A 15419-nucleotide genomic window follows, 5' to 3' on the forward strand; every position below is an offset into this window, starting at 1 on the left:
TTTTGTCATGGTAATAACATCAGATCTGTATGCAAAAAGATGGTATATGAAGTTTATAATTTTTTTTGTTATTTAATTTCCTGTCTGTGTCTCGTTAGTCTTATCTTGTCCACCTGCCTGTTTACCGTGTCATCCAATCAGTTTCCCCTGCCTTTCGTCTCGCTCCAGCTGTTACGTGTTCCCTCGTTAGGTGTGAAGTTTAAGTCCCCTGTTTGCATTGAGTTCTTGTCAGGTCATTGCTCTGTTGTCCATATGTCGTGCTGTTAGAGTTTCTGCCTACCCCTTGCTTATTTCCGTGAGTTCATTTCAGTTTTGATTGTACTTTGTGTGGGTTTTCTTCAGTTATTCTTTTTCTCAGTTTGTTATTAAAACTTCATTTTTGAGCCACAGCCTCCTAGACTTCCTGCCTTTTTGGGGTCCCCTTCCACACCCTCCTCCAATCGCTATATGCCCTGTCACAGGAAACGTTACAGCCGACAGGGTCTTCTGTTCTACCCATAATTGAGTGCCCCCCCCCCCCCACCCCCCCATATATGGCATTGTTCTACATTACATAAAAATGTATGTATTTTCATTTAAATGAGAATGCTGACCGGTATTTATATTAAATTTAAAAAAATAATCTCTCTGAGCATTTTGCCCTGTATTCAGCCATAACTCAGTCAACCTTAGCTACTACATATTGACGTTAATTAGTGCATTTTTGCCATCTTTAACGTAAATGGGTTATTGAGTTGCTCTGTCTAAATTGTGAGCCAATCTCTTGTGGTAAAATGGTGGGAAATCATAGTTAAATGGCAAGGCATCGACCCAAAAGATGCTGGCTTACTGGGCATCTGCCCAGAGTGTAATAGATATATCTAGGGCAGATGGAAGTAATACAGTAGTACAGTATATTTATTTTGCGCACTGTTTTGTCCCAGGTCTCTTGCCGTCGTCACACCAAAGCAATTCAAACATGGCGTCCTCCGAAACCCAACCTCGGTTTGGACAATCTGTGAAAGGAATATTATCCGATAAAGTGGGCTCTTGCAGCGTAGACGTGATCGCATTGACACGACAAGTGCTGAAGGCTTCACGCAGTCAAGAGGTGGGTTGATGGGTTTGCTTTTGGTATTTCTGAGCAATTCACATTTAACGGAACTACCATCACATCACTATTCAGCACATCACAATAATTTATTAGCTGTATTTGCAACGCGCTTGATAGCGAATTGATGATCAAATATGTGATCACCTTTGGCCTAAAATTAATGTTTATTTTCTTCACGAAAATATTAGGCTGAAAAGTTAATTTAGGACGTGTAATGATCATGCCTAATATTTCGTGCCTAATATTGACTGCCTAATATTTTGTGTGGTGGCTTCCAGCTTTTAGGTCAAGCAGCCAGAAATATGGTAATTCAGGAGGACGCCATCCTACACTCGGAGGATGTAAGTATGAAAACAGATTTGGGTGTATTCTAGACACTTGTCGTTTTTGTTTTGGACTCAATGTGGTCGTATCATTAAAATAAGGTATCAATGCATTGGATACAGAAAGTAAAAGCACTCCTGCTTTATTTATTTATATATTTTTGTTCTGGTTCGGGGGACATCAATTAATTTTAATTACGTCTGTGAAGGAATTCTGTTCAATTCAGTTATTGTACTAAAAAAAATGCATAACAAGCAAACCGAATTGCAACAAAAAGTTGAACTTTGGCATTGTCAAAACAAGGCATTTCCCCACATGCTGTTGAAAGTATGTAATTTCATTGCAAAATCAAATTTCCCGTCGCTGGTGCTAGCAAGACGGAGACATCTATGTAGAGATTGCGATTAGACACAAATCCCATGAGATGAAATGTCTCACGGGATTCAGTGAACGAGACGAGACAAGATTTTAGCAATATGTAATCTCAAATGATGCCTACCATTATCCTGTTTTTAAAAAATGCTTTTTTACTGAGCACACTGCAACACGATGCAATCATTTGTGATGCAATTTGTTGTTGCCTAAACCTGGAATTTCCTAAAAATAGGTCATAACGTAATCCAAGGACCACACCATTAACAAAACTTGACTTTATTCATATGAATTAACTTTTGACCACACCAAATCTAAATATGCTAAAGGGAAAATAAGTCAAACCGTATATATTTTTATACAGTGTACTAGGGTTGTACGATTATTATTAATCATAATTATTCATCACGTTATTCATCAACGTGGCTAGTTATTGGCCTTTTTTTAAAAAAAGATTTAAAAAAAAATAAGCCTATTTAGAACCAGGCAGATTATTTACTTTCAAGCAAATTTTAATCAATTAACAGTCAAAATGTCATTTTCGGTCACGTCATGCCAAATTTATTCAAATTTGTTGCCAGTTGGATTTTACAAAATGGGTCTCAATTGACAGCTTGCACGGCATATATTAGCAATCAGGTGAGAAACCCAATGTCATTTTACACCGGCAAATAATATATTAGGGCGAGAAAAGTTTGCTTTGGTTATGCAAATGTAGGAAACAATGCCCCCTGGTGGTAGCGTGGTAAAGCGCTTAATTTGACTTGTACCAAAAAAAAAAGTGTTTGACTTTTTCAATGTTAATATTACTGAAGATCACCTTAATTAACCGCGGCAGCCAATATCGTGATCACGATTAAAATTTGATTTGTTATGCAGTCCTGCAGTGTACCCACAATTTGTGTGGAATTGAGACCGTTAATAGTATGATACCTATTGAAATGCAAATATTTGAATTGTATATACTCATACAAAAGACAGCAAACAGAGTTTCATGAATGGAGGGGTAATGGATTAATTCTTTAATTGATGGCCACGTGAAATAAGGATAGAATAAAGTAAGCTTCTCACCTCAGATGGATAGGCGTGAGTGAGTGAGTGCGTGAGAGAGTGCTTGCGTGCGTGCGGGCCAAATTGTATACCCGATGCTATGTAATATGGGTAAAATTGTATACCCAGACATAGTAAGTAGATAATTTGAATTCCGAAGAATGTGTATAGTTTGAATGTCAGTATTCTCTTGAATCGAAATCATTCAATCCTAGGCGGGAGTAGGACACCTGTTAGTTTGTGTTGATGGGGATTTAGGTCAGTTTTTCTGAGTGACAAATAAAATGTGTGTTATTGTATCTTTGACTTCTCGGTGAGCGGCTTGAAATGGTCCGGCAGGCAATGTGTTGCAGACACCTAGACAGTACCACTAAAAATCTGATCTCATTTCTCTTTCAGAGTCTTAGGAAAATGTCCATTATCACAACGCATTTACAGTATCAGTAAGTAATTTGATCTCATGCAAATACTAAAATGTATAAACATTTAGACTTGCAAGACGAAATACAGTGCTGTGCAAAAGTATTTAGCCCCTTTCTGATTTTTTTTTTTTTTTTGCATATTTATCACTTCTTCAAATCAAGAATGACTGAGACAAGCCAAGGATGTATAAAATGCATTTTCAAAATGATGATTTTCTTTATCGGGGATCGGGGGAGCTATACAAACCTATCTGACCCTACGTGAGAGCGAAATTGCCCCTTGTATCTAATAGCTAGATGTGCCACCTTAGGCAGCAGTAACCGAAATCTTATGTTTGTGATCATTGGTGATGAGTCTTTCAAAGTCTTGTATCGGAATTTTGGACTGCTCTTCTTTGCAGAATTGTTTGAACTCTGCTAAACTGGAGGCTTTTCTAGCATGACCTGCATGGCCGCATCTCAATTGAATTTAAGTCAGGAGTTTGACGGCCACTTCAAAACCTTCATTTTTTTTGTTTTGGGCTATTCTGAGGTCAACTTGCTGGGGTATTTGGCATCGTTGTCCTGCTGCATGATCCAAGAACGATCGCGTTTGACAGCGCAAACTGACGGCCGGACGTTCTCCTTCAGGATCTTCCGGTAAATAGCAGAATCCATTTTATTTCTTCATCAAGTTGTCCTGGTCCTGAGGAAGGACCGCATTGTGTATGCCCAATACTTCCAAAAGTCTCGAGCATCAAGAAGTTGCTTTTTATCAATTTTGAAAGGAGCCTTTGTGTATGTTGTAGTTATAGTTTCTGTCAGAGGGACAGAATGACTGCCAATCAAATCAATTTAAAGTGTGTTGCTCGTTTTGAAATCACGGCCTGGTAAAAACGTTCAAAAGAGATAGGGAAGGAAAATAATGATTGTGTTTTCCCCCCCAAATTTTCAAAGTTGAAGACAAGTTTGGCATTTTAGCCAGAAACTTGAAGTCATAATTAACATTTTACAGGCCACACAAAATGATGTGGCAGGCTGGAGCTGGCCGCAATGTCCTTGAGTTTGACACCTGTGATGTAAGTGATGTCATGATTCTGCCAAGGTGGTGGCAATCAGCTTTGGGTCTGGCTTGTGAACCCCAACTCAGTTTTCCCAAATCTGTAATCGTCATTTAGAAGCTGCCCTTTCTACATACATCCTTACTGTCTTGGTGTGATACTAAAATTGGCTTGATAAAATGAAACCTTTGCGAGTGATAAATATGAAAAAAAATCAAACCCACATAAATCAAGAGGGGAACAACAATGTATTTTTACAGCACTGTACCCTTCCTTCTCTCTTGCGTGTTCATTTAGGCAGGAGGCCATCCAAAAGAAGTAAGTGTGACCATTTTCTTGTGCTTTTGCGGAAAAAAGTCACTTTCGTGTACATCTGTCTCATCGTTAGCTAATATGATGCTGCTGTTCTCTTCTTTTGTTCAGTGTCGAGCATTCGAAAAACCTCCAGGATCAGCTGATGCATCTGCTCAAGTAGACAATTGGGTTTGTTTTCATAAGATAAGACCAGCCGCAACAGTTTACTGTCCTTCTGTACAATAGTTCTAGCAAAATGTTATTCCTGTACAAAGGTCATATGTAATATTACTGTCCGCTGTTACATCATGTCTATTATTGTTTTTGTTCAATACCTTGTTTCTGCAATATTTTTCTCTCTCCCATGTAAACTAATTGAAGTAACCAAAGCAATAGGAACATGTTGTCAAACATTTTATTTGTACTGCCTCAGGAATGGGGAGAATGGTTTGTAAGATTAAGTTTTGATCATTTCCGTCTGTTATCTGGGCAATAGTAAATCTCCTTTCAAATGTGTTATTCTCATATTAGATTTCGTAACATCCTGCCAAAATACGTTTGTCTCTGTGCCTTCTTTACAATACAATCCGATATTATTCCTGTACAAAGGTAATAAGTAATGTTTTGCTTTGTTGGACACTGACCGCTGTTAGCATTGTTTATTTGTATGTATGTCCAATATTTGTGTAACACCTTCTCCCTCCCATGTAACTAATTTAGCTAACCAAAGTAGTACCAACAACTTTTGTATTTATATTGTCCAACAGCTCACTGCCTCAGGATTAGGCCTTCTGAGATGATTATTTGCAAAATTGTGTTTTGATCATTTACTCTGGTACAGCAGGGGTCACCAACACGGCTGCTGGTAGCGAAGGTATTACTCGGTGCCAAGAGCTCTTGCTTTCAAAAGGGTTGGTGCCCCCTTTGGTACAGGATATGGACAACAGTAAATCTACTTTCACTTGGGATCTTTTCGTATTACATGTTTTTTTTTGTCATTTGTATTGTTAAAATGTGTCTGCTAACTTGCAAATATTCTAAATAATCACATTCATTAAATATTACAGAAGAGTGGGAACCGCCAAATGTGTATAAGTGGTTGTAAAATCCGATATTGTGCGGATCTTCTGGCTCGGCAATTTTACGTCATTTTGTAATATGATTTTCATTTTGAACATCAAGAATACGGTTCATTTTCATGTCATTCAAAGTGATCATGTGTAGAATTTGGTGACATCTAATTGTGAACTAAAAGAGTGCAACGGTTTTGAAGCACGTACACCATGGTGTCACCAGGAGACCACCTTCCACCACTATTACTATTACTACACTCCGCTCGTGAAGCTCTTCTCCTTAGGGTATCCGTTGCACAAAGACGGCGTCGAAACATGTCTGCCTCCATTTAGGCTAGTACGACCCATAAAATGTGATACACATTACTAGACCTACAATTACACTGGAAAAAATAACATTGATGTGTTAGAACATTTTTAACATTATCGAACCTTAGTTTGATTTCTTCCTTTTTTTTAATGAATTATTTCTTTGTTTTGCCATTAGATGTTGCTAAGACCTACATAGTTCCTTTGATCAAGAACACTAAAAACATACACCATTTTATTTTGAGGATGAAGTTTAGCAATGGGAGAGTTTGAACTATTGGCATCTTTAAGATAAATTTGTTCTACGGAAAAACACACTTGTCATATCTTTGTGTGCCTTGTAAATGATTGCTACATTTTTCTGAAAACGCGAAAGACATTTTTTGCCATTGAGGATCCATTTCAAATCCTGGTTTTCACCATGGAGGTAAATGGATTTTCACTTTTATAGCGTTTTTCTACTTTTGGTACTCAAAGCGCTTTACGCTACGTGGTCATTTACGTCCTGATGACAGTGTCAGAAGGAACGGGGTTTCAGTGTCTCGCTCACGGACACGGTCACAATAGTTGGGGATCAGCCCACAGCCTCTGAGCTGCAAAACGACCAATCTTCCAGTGAGCCATGCTGCCCCAAGGCCACTCACACCTCTCCATGCAGGGCCAATGTGGTGCCCAAGGCAAAATTCTTTTGGCGCCCACTCCCAGTTGGTTATACATACTCTGAAATTTAAAAAACAAAACTGATGGTTGTATGTCCATATTATAATTAAGTATAATTTCATGTCCACATTAGAGTAGATACTTGCATTTACTGTGTTGACACAACTTTTTGGGCTATTTTTGAACCCCAAAAACAAGTGGAATTCATTTGATTTTACCCACCCGTTGCTTTTTTTTGTTGAAAAAAAAACACCCAACAAAAAAGGCTATCCAATTAAAGCACATGGTGTGTGTTATTAAAATGATGAAATTATGCTACTTTAAGCCACATTTCTTCATCGTATATCAATGAGCGAGGGGGGAACGAGGTAAGTGTGAGGCAATGTGCGCGTAGACACAAATGCTGAAACAAATGTTTCAACAATAAAACGATTTGAAGTTTCAATGCTTTATTTACACAGCTGAATCTGAATTTGGCAAAAAGCCCTAAAAGTCATCATCCACTATTTGACACGCCAAATAGTTCTTCCATTTTCACATCGGGACGTTCTCGCGTATCCTCAATTGGCCAAACATCCTCTGCTCTTCCAGGGATAGTCATCTTAGAACCCATCCAATTTGTTTGAAATTGAGGTCTTTGGAAATTATTTGCTGATGACCTTACTTGGGATGTACTTTACCCAAGGTACGACCCAAGTGAGATCAGAAAGGTTGAAAGGTTGTCAGTCGTTGTTTCTCCCCTCACCTGCCGACATCCACGCCAGCTTCAAGCACACGTCCATGGCCTGAAGGAGACAAGTCATAGTGCTGGCAAACAGCTTCTACCCACAAGCCGTCCGGATTCTCAACAAATCCCTCACGCGCTAATCTGCCTCTTACTGCATGCGGAAATCATGTTTTGCACTACATGATATTTTGCACTATATTATTAGCACCATTGTTTCTGTTTGTTGTTTTGCTATTTTTTTATTTGCTCGATTGTGGAATGCAGTCTACTACTCGGGAAGTGAACAGAAGAAGGATTTCAATGTGTGCTATTGTAGTACTGTTTATATGACAATAAAAATCTTGAATCTTGAAGTCCCTCGGAAAAAAAAAGGCAGCGCTTGACGAAAGCGCATTTCTGCGATGTTCTGTGCAAACGCTCTGAAACAAATGCACACTTTATCAAATTAGAGGCATTTATGAACATTTTAAGCATTGTAAAAGATTAATGTTGCTAATTCCGAGTTCAAATGAATGTTATTCAGATATGTGGAAAAAAAATGTCTTTTGAGTTATGCGGTTACAAATGGGGTTATGGGGGTTGAAAGTTAGGGGGGAAAATCCACTTGTACTCGGGTGCAATAAAAGAAGTGCCAGTAAATATGTCCATTTGTCCATAACATTGGGAATGTTATCAAGTGCCCTTCACTGACTGCATCATCAGCCAAATTCTGATAATGAATGAAAGGACGGACATATCAGCAGTCTTTTGGCTGAAACAGCTGTGTGACCCTGAAGGTGTCCCTGACACCTGATGGTGAGAGGTTACCTAATGTTGCACGTGCTCAAATGAGCATTCTCAATGTGTTTCTTTACATGGAATAATTGCGGTATTCACAGCTTTCCCCAACTATTCAGCTCAAGATCAACATCAGAAATAATGATTCCCTTTCCGGGACCCAAACATACTACTATAAAATTAGTATTTCCAGCAATCAAAATTCACTGTACTTAGTGTACATAAATAACTGGAGAAGAACACGGCATGCATATTTTCTTGAACAAATGTTGTGAAGTTAAGACTTGTTGTCTGCAGATGACGTTCCGAGCAAAAACTCACTTGCTTACTTAATTCCAAACTTTTTTTTTTTTTTTTTAATTCCAGAGTGTCAATATGAGAGGTGTTTTCTAGTTTATTGTATAAAAAGCTGTTAGATAAAAAGGAGATGTGGCTCTGATTTTGGAGTTAAATATCGTATATAATAGCAAATTTCAATTTAAAAAGTGATATCCTGTAATTTTTCATTTATGTACAGTACTTGTTTGCAAAGATCTTGTTGAAGTGTGTAATTAATCTGTGGTTTCTTTTTTACTTACATGTAGATGCTAGCAAATAACGTTTGCACCACAAAAAAAGGAAAGTGAATGTAAGCTTTTAGTTCAGACTGCACCATTATAGAGTGTAGATTGTTTAGTGTGTGTACTTTGCAATATATTACTGTCATGTTCACCTGTTGGACATTTGCGAGAAACTATACACAAAGAAGGAGAGAAAGCATTTTTTTTTTCTTTCTCGTGCATGAGGAGAGCAGAAAAAGACTGCGCAAGATCAATTCTAACTGCGCTCTAAAGCAGCCCGTCTGAAACCTCTCTTTTTATTTGATTTTCGAAGTTCCTAATTTATAAAAAGATTCCCACCCTAAACACAACATGGCTGGAACCCTGTACACAAGTCTTTCTATGTGTGTGTATGATGTGATGATGTGGCAAGATATTTTGTAGATAAGCAAAATGACATTGACTGTAGTCAAGCTTGATCAGGCTAGTCGTCCTTCCCACAGCGAAGCTCGAGACGGCAACCTTCTCATAGCACACATTGTTTCATTTCAAGCAGTGCATCAGTATTTTCATAGCAAAGCCAGCAGTTATATTTATTGTATAGCAAAGCATTTCTTCATTGCAAGGAGTTATATTAATCATAGCAAATGTATAATCAAAATTTTTACAATTATTCTGACAATTACCATGGTGAGAAAAAGAAGCTGAAACAAAATGGCACCTAGGCTTTCTTGGATTTATTAATCTATGAATAAAAATACTCTGCAAATAGCGTTTTTATCTTTGTACAAGTCAAGCCCCCCCCCCCTTCCCTCTAAATCAGGGGTGTCATTCATTTTTATCATGGGCCACATTGTATTTCTAGTTCCTGAGGGCTGGAATGACTGTGAAGTCAAATAAATTTTAAGTGTTCATCACACACCTCTTTTTAGGATCAGAAGTGAGTAAAAATTCTTCAAAAGAAAGACTGGAAACAAAAAAATGTTTTTTTTTCTCCCTCCCAAATTTTTAAAAGTTGAAGACAAATCTGCCGAATCTGGCTCCTGGATCTGTCCTTCAGTTTGACACCTGTGCTCTTAATTATTGTATACAAATGGTTGTTTGTCCCTGTGTGGCTGGCAAGCAGTTGAGGGTGTTCCCCGCCTACTGCCCGAATACAGCTGGGATAGGCAGCAGCAAGCCTGCAACCCACGTGAGAAGCGGCTACAGAAAATAGATGATTATTGGAAAGGATTGTAACGCTTTTGTAAAGAAAAAAAAAAGTTGTCAAATTTGAACTCATTTAAGATGTTGTAATAAACTTGTTGAACCATACGATTCATATCTGTTGTTTATGGAACCTTATTCAGTTTTTCAGATCCAAAATGTTACCCCAAGCAAACACCTAAAAGTCTCTTCAAAGCTTTATAATAATGTGATGTATTGTCGTTTTTATTTTAAACAGTTAAACAAGGTAACACTGTCACAATTTTTACATGTTGCACTGAGGACTAGTTCTGCCATATGGAAAAATACCCCAAACTTCTCAGCACATTCCTCGTCGATTTTGTGGAGGAGTGAAACATAGGTGATGTCCAAGGAAGAGAAGAAGGAAGAGAGTTTTGGTCTTGGTGAGGGTCAGCCTACATTTAGGCCCTTATCAAAGGCTGGAATTTGGATGTGGTTGTTGTATTTTGTGTAATTATACCGAAATAATTGCTCATGCTATAATGACAAGACTGAATGGTGTTTGAGTTTGCTTAAAATCAAAAACTATCACTTCAGTGTAAAAACATTTTAATTCAGCATAAACGCAAAAAAAAAAAAAAAAACAAGCTCCCACAAAATCGCAAATGTATTCAAATGCTTTCGTCATTTGGTAGTAAAATAAAGGGATTTGGTTTACTTAAACAAAAGCAATCAACATTTTAGAGCAATCAAGATAATAGCGACGTTAACTGTTCTGAAGATGTAAAATTGCTTCTAATCCACTATGAAAACATGACTAGCTCACTTGAAAGTCTTGGGTGTGTCTACAGCAGTATTTGGGTGACAAATTGTGCAATAGCATTAATAATCTGATTTGAATCAAATACCATCTTTTACATGACAGCAGAAACAATGTAGATGAGGAAAGGAAAATAAGTAAAAGCAGAGACTGCAATACCTGAGTGGCCTGAGCTTCTATGCCTTGAGGCCTTTGATCTTCCATCACATACGTTTTGGCATCTTTATATTGCACTGGCTGATGGCCCTGAGATCTGAGCTTACAGTACCATCAAAAGTTTGAAAACACATTCAAATACAAATGAACAAGTTGGGATGTCCCAAAGTACAGTAAGTGTGCATTGCACAATTGTGAAAGCAAGGTCATTCTAGGTCATGATCATCCATCATCCACACCATTACCCGATAGAGAGAATGCCAAGATGTAATTTAGCTATTATCTGAGCAAAAGATGCTACTGTGAATAATCTAAACACCAAACCATTCTGTTTTGATTGCACTTTTTTCTCTGTTGGTTTGGCTAATTTCTTCCAACAGAAATGACAAAAGAGGCGAGAAACTGACATGTCCCACCTGGGGGAGGCCCCGGGGACGACCCAGCACACGCTGGAGGGACTATGTCTCTCGGCTGGCCAGGGAACGCCCGCCCCCCCCCCCCCCCCCCCCCCCCCCCCAGAGGAGCTGGACAAAGCTGCTTGCCCCCGTGATCTGAGCTGGGATAAAGCGGAAGATAATTGGTGGGATAATGACAAAATAACATGGACAAATCCTCAAACCATCTTACAATCTACAGTAATTGCTGACGTCTCAGTGTATCTTTTCAAAAGGTTACGTACAACTAGACTAGAGTTATGTCAATCGACTCATTCTTTTTGGCAGTAGGTCTTGCTGACCTATTATTAAAACCAGTCTGGGGACTTCATTGTTTGAAGTCATCGTTTTTCAGAATATTCTGTGCAAGTGTCAAAATCAGTCAAGATCAAGAACCTACTATTATGAACGCCATATATAAATTCTTTGAAACATTTTCCTTATAACACTCGAGGCTATACGTAGTTTGGACCTCAGTTTTGCTTTGTCTTTGTTTCTATTTCTTACATTTTGACAACACTGAATACATGTTGCTTTTTGAGAAAAACAGCAATCTGTCAATGTTACTTTTTGTGTCTTAAAAATGGCAACAATGATGTGGAAACTGTGGGAGATGACAAACTTTGGAGGCTGCACATACTGTGAGCCATGCTTACATTTGAACAAAGCAAAACAACTCAACGATGTGTTGTGCTTTGGGGATAAGCGGCTATAGGAAATGGATGGATGGAGAAATAAAGCTAATTTGATCAGAGGTTACTTATTTCCTGCAGTTTTCAGTCATGCTACAACCAAAGTGCAGTACGGGTATTTTGTTGTTCAAATAGTAACTAATTTCCAACATCTCCAAAATAATAATAAAATAAAAATCACTTTGCTTCCCACCGATGACAATAAATGGACATTTAGTCATTATTGTTTCAACGTACAATTAAAGAGTACAAATAAAATGAACAAGAGAGCAGTTGAATATGCAGTACGTGTCCTTTTCAATACCATAAAAACAGAAGAAGCAAGAAGAACACTTGCGCATTGCCGTAGAACAGGGGTGTCAAACTCATTTTTATTGTGGGCCACAGTTATAGTTACTGCCAGAGGGCGAGAATAAATATTAAGTGTGTTTGTCACACTCTTATCTAGTTTTGAAAACTGTTCTCAAACTGAAAAACTAAAAACGGTAAGAACTGTTCAAAAGAAAGATTTGGAACAAAAAATAATTAAGACAGCTTGCAAGTTCGGCCTTTTAGCCAAAAACTTGGGAGTCAAATCAGAATTTTGCGGGCCACATAAAATGATGTGGCTGGCAGGATTCGGCCCCCGGGCCTTGAGTTTCACACCTGTGTTGTAGAATATAAAGTCACACTCATTTCTATCGTGGGCCAGATTGTAGTTATTATTTCTGTCATTTCTGTCAAACAGTTAGTTTTGGAATCAGAGGCCGGTAAAAACTCTTCAAAAGACAGATTGAGAACAAAAAAAAGTTGGCATCTTAAAAATTCGGTATTTCAAGTCTGAAACTTGGAAGTCAAATCAGCATTTTGCGGGCCACATAAAATGACCATAAAATGTCTTGAGTTTGACACCTGTGACATAGAGCCAATCAGTTTGCCTTCCAATTCTATTCTTCGTCATCATCTTCATCATGGCAGTGGGTGATCTCCTGTGGAGCTTGAGGGAAAAAAGGCGGGGGCTGGATCTCGCTGATGGATCTGCTCATTTGGTTTCGCTTGGATTCCACCTCCTTTAAGTCCACCACATGGCGGTTTCTTGTGGCCAACGGGGATTCTTTGTCATTAACATTTACATGTATGTGATCCACTGTTGATTCATGGGGCATCTGAGAGTGAATATATTAACATCATAATGCATCAACAATCTCCTTATACCACTCATAATAATGACATGCAAACGGCCCACCAGCACATGTGATGCTCTGAAAAGGTAACTGAAGGGGTAGTAGAGCAGGTTGATGAAGGACGCTGCGTACAGATCTGCATACCGCATCACCTGGGAGGCAAACAGCGTCGGACGGGATCCACTGCGAAACAGACTACCCATCATGCCGTAGCACATGTCCATGTCATGTGTCACTTTCTGCAAGGGACAGGATAATTCATGTTTTTTCGTCAGCATACTGATATTCCGCCTGCACACTGAGAGGCTTTAAAGTCAAACGAAATTGAGTCAATTGCGAAACGTTAGATAATATGTAATCATGTGTCTTTGAAAGCTCTTGTCATTTGTTGACAATGACAAGGTCCTAGTATGGGACTAAGGTGGTGGCCACTTTCAGTCCCTTTGTAAAAGGCTGCACCTTAATACGTCGCTGGAGTGAACTGATATCAGGCCTCTCATTACTGCTGCTATCCAGATGCCTGTATTTAAAAAAAGACAACAACAAAAAAATGACGTCAATTGTCATTAATAGTGACAAGACATTAATTTATGACAAGACTATTAACGGTATTAATTAATCGGGTATAGAAAAAAACGTAATGTACAGTATAGACCATATGTTTGGACACACCTCATTCAATGCGTTTTCTTTATTTTCATGACGATTTACATTGAAGCTTCACGGCGAAGGCATGGCAGCTATAAATGAGCATGTGGGATTATGTATTAAACAAAAGAAAGGTAAAATAGCTGAAAACGTGTTTAATATTATTTGTTTCTTCAAAATAGCCACCCTTTGTTCCGATTACTCTTTTGTACTCTCTTGGCATTCTCTCGATGATCTTCAAGAGGTTGTCACCTGAAATGATTCTCACTATACTTATCATAGTCCATTAGTGGAATTTTTTTGCTTTATCAATTGGGTAGGGAGCATAAATTGAGTTGTGCAGGTTTAGGATTAGGGATTGGCGTTAGAGGCGGGGTAATACACAGCCGACAGTTCTAATTGACGACGGTTAAAAATTATACTATACACCTGTTAAAATTCATATCATGCCAAGAACCGATCAGCTAACTAAAAAAAAAAATAACCAGAGGCCATCATGACTTTGTGAAGTTGAATGCAAAGGGGTGTCCCAACATTTTGGCCTGTACCGTACAGTATATGTGAAGATTTGCGATTATCGGAAGCAACACATACACACGCAATACAGTGCAATACAAACACATACTGTAGTGACAGTGAACTAGCTCTACTCACGCTCTCACAAAACAAACCTACTTGTAAAGCTTTGGCCTGTAGTGTATAGAATACGTGGAGATTTACCATTATCAGAAGCAACACATTCACACGCAATACAGTGCAATACAAAGACATAGCCTACTGGATTAACAGGAAACTAGCTCTACTCACGCTCTCATAAAACAAACCTACTTGTATAGCTCAGCAAGGAAACAGTCCAGAGACTGAAGCTCCTCAAATATAGCTGAAAACGGAACCTTCATTAGAACATTAGTCAAAAACAACTTTTCATGATATGGTATAAAATGAGCATCCCCAAAAGGCTAAGGCTTTCACAGTTTCATAACAATGGTTCTTAATGTTTAATGGCAAGGAATTTAGAGAATCCATCACCTACAATAACCACGCATATCATCAGATGTAGAGATGTAGAGAAAGTGGAGAACTTTGTCCACGTAAGTACCTAAACAGAAAACCAAACCAGACATCGCTGTGTAAAGGGGGTGGGAGGAGGGTGGGCACGTGCGTCACCGACTGACTGCTCTCCAAACCACATCATCCTTCCTTTTTATTATGTAGATGTATTATGTAGATCAAGGCAAACAAAGACAAAGCACAAATGAATGAACTGTTAAACTAAAACAGTTTCAAAACATTATTTTGGGTGCGGCCCACGTGGCCAGGTGCCAGTTGATCCAGGGACTGGTACTGGGCCGCGGACCAGGTGTTGAGGACCGCTGGTGTAATGAATATTACTGCGTGGAATCCAGGAAAAATCCAGAAAACTGACTGAATTTGACTCAGTTAACACTGTTCGTCGCCACATTCACAAGTGTCAGTTATGACTCTAACATGCAAAGCAAAAGACATACGTAATATCATACGTAAAGTCATGCGCAGAATAGAAAAGTGTGCTATGGTCCAGGGAGTCCACATTTCAAATTGTTTTGAGAAATCATGGACGACATGTACCGTACTATGGGCAAAAGAGGAAAAAGACCATCCAGATTGTTACCAGCGCAA

The 15419-nt window shown here is 38.6% G+C and overlaps 2 protein-coding genes across 7 annotated transcripts in view; one reads left to right on the plus strand and one right to left on the minus strand.

The window, feature by feature from the left end:
• Window positions 1–244: 244 nt before the first annotated feature.
• On the plus strand, window positions 245–9994 carry borcs7 (BLOC-1 related complex subunit 7). Of its 5 annotated transcripts, none has more exons than XR_015866495.1 (7): window positions 245–295; window positions 924–1090; window positions 1372–1434; window positions 3239–3282; window positions 3794–3900; window positions 4562–4619; window positions 4725–9994. XR_015866495.1 is itself a non-coding variant. In XM_088422319.1 (6 exons), exons 2-5 carry the CDS (start codon window positions 959–961, stop codon window positions 4596–4598), a joined length of 276 nt encoding a protein of 91 aa, XP_088278445.1. In that variant the 5' UTR covers window positions 245–295; window positions 924–958; the 3' UTR covers window positions 4599–4619; window positions 4725–9994. The 5 variants fall into 5 exon arrangements, 2 of the variants coding, with proteins under 2 accessions (XP_088278445.1, XP_088278444.1); XR_015866494.1 differs by having other exon boundaries at window positions 4599–4619; XR_015866496.1 differs by lacking the exon at window positions 4562–4619.
• Window positions 9995–12145: 2151 nt separating this feature from the next.
• nt5c2a (5'-nucleotidase, cytosolic IIa) overlaps window positions 12146–15419 on the minus strand; it is a 42048-nt gene continuing 38774 nt past the window's right edge. For both annotated transcript variants that reach the window (XM_088422320.1, XM_088422321.1), the window contains exons 15-18: window positions 14589–14640; window positions 13572–13632; window positions 13175–13351; window positions 12146–13094 (exon numbers count right to left, since the gene is read on the minus strand). In XM_088422320.1, the coding sequence (XP_088278446.1) occupies window positions 12876–13094; window positions 13175–13351; window positions 13572–13632; window positions 14589–14640 (509 nt within the window). In that variant the 3' untranslated portion in view covers window positions 12146–12875. The remainder of the gene's footprint in view (window positions 13095–13174; window positions 13352–13571; window positions 13633–14588; window positions 14641–15419) is intronic.

The sequence above is a fragment of the Hippichthys cyanospilos genome, chromosome 8 (genome assembly GCF_059441005.1).
Source record: "Hippichthys cyanospilos isolate Australia breed blue-spotted pipefish chromosome 8, RoL_Hcya_1.0, whole genome shotgun sequence".
In the NCBI taxonomy this organism is placed as follows: domain Eukaryota; kingdom Metazoa; phylum Chordata; class Actinopteri; order Syngnathiformes; family Syngnathidae; genus Hippichthys; species Hippichthys cyanospilos.

Coding starts and splice junctions, on each gene's coding strand:
- borcs7 (XM_088422318.1), top strand. CDS start 959: ATGGCGTCCTCCGAAACCCAACCTCGGTTTGGACAATCTGTGAAAGGA. Junction 1,091..1,371: donor AGGCTTCACGCAGTCAAGAG/GTGGGTTGATGG, acceptor GGTGGCTTCCAG/CTTTTAGGTCAAGCAGCCAG. Junction 1,435..3,238: donor CCATCCTACACTCGGAGGAT/GTAAGTATGAAA, acceptor TTTCTCTTTCAG/AGTCTTAGGAAAATGTCCAT.